Here is a 6,000-nt window from a genome sequence, read left to right as displayed (position 1 = left end):
CTTTGATGAACCAGCTCTATGCTACTGTATGTGCAGGTTAGAGCAGCTGTGGAAAGAACAAAAGAGCATTATGCATCTTCTCCATTGAAGTCACTTGGCAATTCCATGAAACCAAAGATAAGCAGACACAAAAGAAACCTCTTCCCCATACCTCCTCTAGCCTCCCACTCCGGCCCATCTGCCAAGAAATGCTGATCTCCTCTGATCTTCTTTCCAGTGCTCTTTAACTTCTTCCACCTTTGCACCAGCCTCGGGCTCTTCACTGAAAGATCTCGTGGAGCATTAAAATGTTTTCTTCTGATTCTCATCCTATACTCTGATGTCTTCTCTCTGCACAAGCTCCAGACTTGCTGTGCAAGGAAATCCATAGCAACAGTGGATGATATGTCATTCAGTCCTCTCTCATTGTATAGTAAGTAATATAGGAGAGTGCTTATCTTTCGTATGCAAGCAATGTAGACCTTAATCACTATTTCTTTAGTTGACATGACTATTCAGTACAAAGTAGATAGGACGTTCCACAAATGTGGCATACTTGTGGTTTATGATGCTCCAACACTCAGGCAGATCATTCTTCCTAGTGGAGAATAATGGATATTGATCTCTGCTGTCCTGCCTTGAAGCCTTGAGCAGATTGTAATAGTGTGCTGAGATAGCTGTTCCCACAGACTAGCCTTTGTTTATTTTGTTGTCTAGCCAAAACCATAACCATGACTATAAAGAGCATCAGTTTTAATACAAACACTTAATGCCACAGCTGGGCAATGTTTGGGCTGTTTGAATACACTGATTTGTTTTTCTGTTTAAATAAGTAAACTTAGCACAAATGTTTTCCCTCAAAAAGGAAATAACAGCAAGGTAGAAAGGCTGGAGCTGCCAGGTTGCCCACCCATGCACTGAAACTTCCCCGAGCCTGTTCCACAGAGCCCGAACAACACCACACCGTCAGCACCTAGATAGGCAAATACGGCACTTCAGCTAAGTGAAGATGTGGCCTGAGCACTGGTCAGGACCACATGGGCTATTTCTCTGCATCCTCCAAAGCTGCTAGAGTGGATCTCCACTACAGACCTTTTTTTGTGGAATTAGCAAAAATCTTCATGGTTGTGTAACTGCTATGGCCCTCCAAGGTAGCTCTCCAGTAAAAAAAGAAACCAGAATCTTCTGCTCTCCCTCCTCTCCTTTGTTTGTTTATTCATCCCTGACTAGGGCTTGGATTTTTTCTTTGAGTTAACATGCTTATAAGTAGTAACTTTATTAACATCTGTTATTTACTTTTAATTCGGTTATTAATTTTCATTAAACTTTCACAGCTAAATATGTGTCTGGCTGACAAATTCAAATAAATAAAATTTCAAATAAGTAAATAAATAAAAATAAATAAACATTTCAAAACTGAAACATGACTCTTGCAGTGGGGAATAATTTTTGAAAAGATATTGCAACAAAAGCTCATGATCTGATCTGAGAGGGGAGAAATTAGAGAACACCAATCCTAGACTTGAATTAGAAATGCTAATGTTAATATTAATGTTAAGATTACTATGCAACAACATATACACCAGGCCAAATGAATGGGACAGGGCTGTATCATGTCTCTGCAAAACAGTATTCAAACTCCTCTTTCCCCACGGAGTGCTTTTCCTGGTATATCCAAACCAGCAAGCATCATACACCTCAATCCAAGCCTTCCTCTGTTCGCTTGGAGTTTCCTACGGCTTCCTTTCAAACTTTTCTTTGTTCCCTAATACCAGTTTCATCTCTCCAGAGGGACACAGTGACCTGCTTTGACTTGTGGACAGAGTTAATACAATGCCAAATGTAAAGCCAGACTACGGACAGCTCTAGGCTGGCTTCTCACGTCTGATGGCCAGGTGAGAAGTACCTGAAAGACTACCTGTGCCACAGACAATATTTCTAGACGAGAGACCTTTTTTATTAAAGAGAATTGTCAAAGGAGTACAAACACCTCTCTAATAACCACTCACCTCAGGTTATTTCGGCAATTTTTTGAGGCAGTGAACCTGAAGAAAAGGAACCCAGAATTCACAAAGCAATTTGTTGCTGAAATCTACAGAAAGAGCTGATACATAAGAGAGGCAAACTGCAGAGAGAACACCATTTCCTCTCCATGCACTACACCATTAAAGACACATTTCTCTCTTGGAGTTCTGCAGTAAATACTCTGATAATATTTTTGCTATTTATTCTGCCCACCTGCTCTGTGCACCTTTCTCTCTCTGGCAGACCCTTGCATGTGGCCCTAGTTGTTTTCCCATCATTATCCTGTTATGAAGTATGAAAGTGCGGTTGATCTTGGTGCTGAAAACATAGCCAGACTGCTTAGCAAAGAAACAAGAACTTTAAAACAATTTAAAAGGATTTATGGACTCACATCTGTGATCTCTGTCTCCCAAGGATGCGTGTACTGACCTCTCCAGTCATTGAAGCCCTCCTCAGTGCACTCGCAGGCTACATGCTCCATTTGGAGGGAGGGGTGGAGGGATGCTTTCGATGTAGTGTAAGAATCATCTGTCTTGGGATTTCTGTGAATTTTACAGATGAGAGGATACAGCACAGAAAAACAGCGTTGAGCATTGCTGTCTCCTTGAGAGCACGATTAACCTTCATACTTACAGTCTGAAGTAAAACTAGTTACACCCATAGAAAAAAATGCAGCCATGAGCAGAGCTTGGACCACATGTTCAGTGTGCACCTGAGCTGAAGATTCTCCTAGCAAAGCCTGATTTCTGTACCGGTTGTTGTTGAATCAGCTGATATCATAGGCCCAGTGTGAATATCAGAGGAGTTGATGTCAACTCTATGCATCTGCCCAAATTCATCCATTTCTGTTCAGCTCAATACTTCTCAGCACAAGTCATCCTCTGCTGTTACTCCTTACTGAGCCATCACACAGCCACGCATAAAACTTCACTCGCTGCAACAGTGCTTGCATTCATATTCCCAAGGAGCTCTGGTTTCAGCAAGGAGAAGCGAATGGTCCTGCAGGATTTTGTTATTCATTGTTATGGTTTATTTTAAATTAAACAAACTCAAAAATACACTGTGCTTTGCAGTGGAAGAAGTCTCACATACCCTTTTAAAGTAACGGCCACAAATACTATCAAAATCTTGTTTCATAATATTTACAGAGTAGCTGATCCAGACAGTAAAGGGACAACTCCTCTCTGTCAGAAATTGAGAGAGACTTTCTTGCACAGTTCTTGAGTGAACATTCAGAAAGTCCTCAGGCAACTCCTGACTCAGTATCTGCCATACCCATGGGGTAAGCAAAGGCTGTAACAACTCTCCTTCTAATAGTGCCCCATGTTGTGTTTGATCATGCAATTGAGTCTGTAGTTTAGAGATTAGAAGGGTGCCCTCATGGCAAATCAGGTAACATCTGCTTTGCCTCCCTTCACCAAAATATACGCTCAGTGTTTTCCATATGGAAACATAGTGTTGCTTCATGCTCATTTTGTTTAAATCAGCCTACTAATTTTTGCACTCTGCAGTCATTCTCAAGACAGGCATGACCTCAGTCTTTCATTATTTAATGACTTTCCTTTTGTGGGACAATATACAGCTCTTCCATGTTGCTCATCACTTCTGGAAAAAGACCAACTTCACGAGTTCCTTGACCGGATGAGAAGGGGAAAAAGGAAGAAAGAGCCTTCTTCGTTGCTTTTTAGGGACTGAACTGTACGTAGTCTTGCTTTCTTCAGGCTGGAGAAACTCCAGACAATTTCTGCCGGCACAAATAATGACGCCTGAACGGCATGCTCTTGCAAATGTAAACAGCGGCACAGCAAATTGTTTAACCTTTGCCTGAAGCATAATTTCTTAAGGCAGTGAGGTGCTACCCTCTCCAAAGCAGCTGCAGAGCGTTATGAGGGTGCCAGTTTTTCAAGTGAAACAGGACAGATTGAAGCGACAGTAATAATCTCTTATTTTCCCATTGCTACTTATCACCAGCGAAGTGTTCCTACGCATGTGTAACGGGACACATTTCTCTTGGGGGCAGAAAGCTTTAGTGTATGTTTCCAGTAAAACAAGCACTAAAAAGCTGTCTGAAAGCATAATTTTGACCTCAGCATTTAAATCTTATTCCCCTGCCAGACTCCAAAGCTGACTGAAGTTGTTGGGTGAGACCGACTGTAAGACTGGCAGATGAAACCTGCCTGTTTCAGCAGGTCGATGAGGTCCAGGTTCAGCTCAGGTAGGCTGCCACCTACAGCAGAGGAAAGGGCCCAGCCCTGCTGCCTGCTTTGCATACATGTGAGACCTAGAAAGCCTGAATGGCTGCTGTGGCTGTGGGAGGCCTGGGAGTGCGTGGGCAGGGTTGGAACTGGTCAGGCTCAGCAGCAGCAGCAGCAGCAGGAGGCACCGCTCCCAGTCTCCCACCCGACCTCTTCTCCACCCAAGCGCTGCTCTCTCCCTTCCCCTCCTTCCCTCCGGCGGGAGCAGCTTGCCCTGGCCCAGCTTTGACGCTTTATTCAGTTTTGCCCAAATCCTAAGCAATCGCTTCAAAAGAGCAGGAGCGGAGGAGGAGAGAGGGGCCCCCCTGTGGTCTGGACCATGGTGGGACCCATCGCAGATGGCCTTGCACAGGCAGGTCACCCATTCAAGATGCCCGAGTTAGATTTTAACGCCTGAGTGAATTTGAATACCCGTTGCTCTCTCTGCCCTGCGAACGGCTCTCCTGATGAATAATGGCCTACTGTACATCGCCCACAGAGACAGCCGCCAGCAGCCCTCCCAGGCCCAGTGGTCAGGACAAGACCTTGGGCCATGCGAGGGAACAGCGACCATGTCAAGGTGGTGGTGTCGAGCAGGATCACTGGGCCGCCACACGGCTGCCAGCCTGCCAAAACCTCCTTCATGCACTCGAAGGTGAACCTGGTGCCCCATTTGGCTGCAGTTCGGGGGCTGCCCTCTGCCCCAGGACCCCGGGGGAGAGGGCACGGCTCCCTGCCCGCCCCGCTCTTCCCCAGGGGCCCGACCCTCTCCCCCCATCAGCTTTCCAGTGGGAAAAGCAGGCTGGGGGGTGGCTGCCAGCCAGCTCAAGCAGGGGGATGGGGAGCGAGGGCTGCCCCCAGAGGTCCCGCTTATGGCGACCGGGCGCCATGTGGGGCCGGCCGGCTGTCCCTCCTCCTGCGCGCAGCGCCGCTCCTGCTCGGCCGGGGGGCGAGAGTGGAGCGGGGGGCCGGGAGCGAGTGCGGCCGGGGCACGGGCCGGGTCCGGCCGAGCGGGGGTGGAGGGGAGCGGCGCCTCGGCCGGAGGGGGGATGCGGAGCCGCCGTAGAGGGCGGAAACGGGGTGGGGGGGATTTGCGTCAGTGAGGGAGCTGGGAGCGGGCGAGGGCGGGCGGGACGGACGGAGGGACAGACGGACGGAGAGAGCCCGCGGAGAGGCACCGGGTCTCTCCGCTCGCCCGCCGCCGCTGCCCGTCGCCCCATGGAGCTGTGCCCGGGGTCCGCGGCGCCCTCGGGCTGGGCGCTGCCGCTCCTCCTCGCCCTGGGCGCTGGGCTCAGCCACGCCACCCCGCACCTGCGGTACACCCGACCGGGCTCCCGCAGCAAGTGAGTACCGCCCGCCCCGGAGGGGGCTGCGGGAGCCGCTGCCGGCGGCGGGGCGAGCCGGGGCGGGCAGAGGCAGGCGGGCTGGGGCAGCTGCGGGTGCTGGGGCGGGCGGGCTGCGGCGGCGTGTGGGCCCCCTCATGCCGCTGCCCGTCCCTGACGGCGGTTGTCTTCCCCCCCCCCCAACCCCAGGAACTGGTGTGCCTACATCGTGAACAGGAACGTGAGCTGCTCGGTGCTGGACGGGACGGAGAGCTACGTCCAGGCCCAGTACAAATGCGCTTGGAACCAGTTTCCCTGCCAGCCCACCCCAGTGTAAGTAGCCGAGGAGGCGACCTCGGGAGGGGAAGCGCTCGGCCACCCCCTGCCAAGCCCCGGCGGAGAAGCGGCCGCTGCAGCTGCGCGCCAGCCCTTCCCGGCAC

General features: G+C 50.0%; 1 protein-coding gene across 2 annotated transcripts in view; it reads left to right on the top strand.

The window, feature by feature from the left end:
* The first annotated feature begins 5,399 nt into the window (after positions 1 to 5,399).
* Positions 5,400 to 6,000, top strand: part of EMILIN2 (elastin microfibril interfacer 2) — a 39,475-nt gene continuing 38,874 nt past the window's right edge. For both annotated transcript variants that reach the window (XM_068396936.1, XM_068396935.1), the window contains exons 1-2: positions 5,400 to 5,581; positions 5,771 to 5,893. In XM_068396936.1, coding sequence (XP_068253037.1) covers positions 5,457 to 5,581; positions 5,771 to 5,893 — 248 coding nt within the window. In that variant the 5' untranslated portion in view covers positions 5,400 to 5,456. The remainder of the gene's footprint in view (positions 5,582 to 5,770; positions 5,894 to 6,000) is intronic.

This window comes from Nyctibius grandis, chromosome 3, assembly GCF_013368605.1.
Source record: "Nyctibius grandis isolate bNycGra1 chromosome 3, bNycGra1.pri, whole genome shotgun sequence".
NCBI classification, from domain to species: domain Eukaryota; kingdom Metazoa; phylum Chordata; class Aves; order Nyctibiiformes; family Nyctibiidae; genus Nyctibius; species Nyctibius grandis.
The sequence above is the reverse complement of the archived record's forward strand: the minus strand, read 5'-3'. Positions and strand labels throughout refer to the sequence as shown.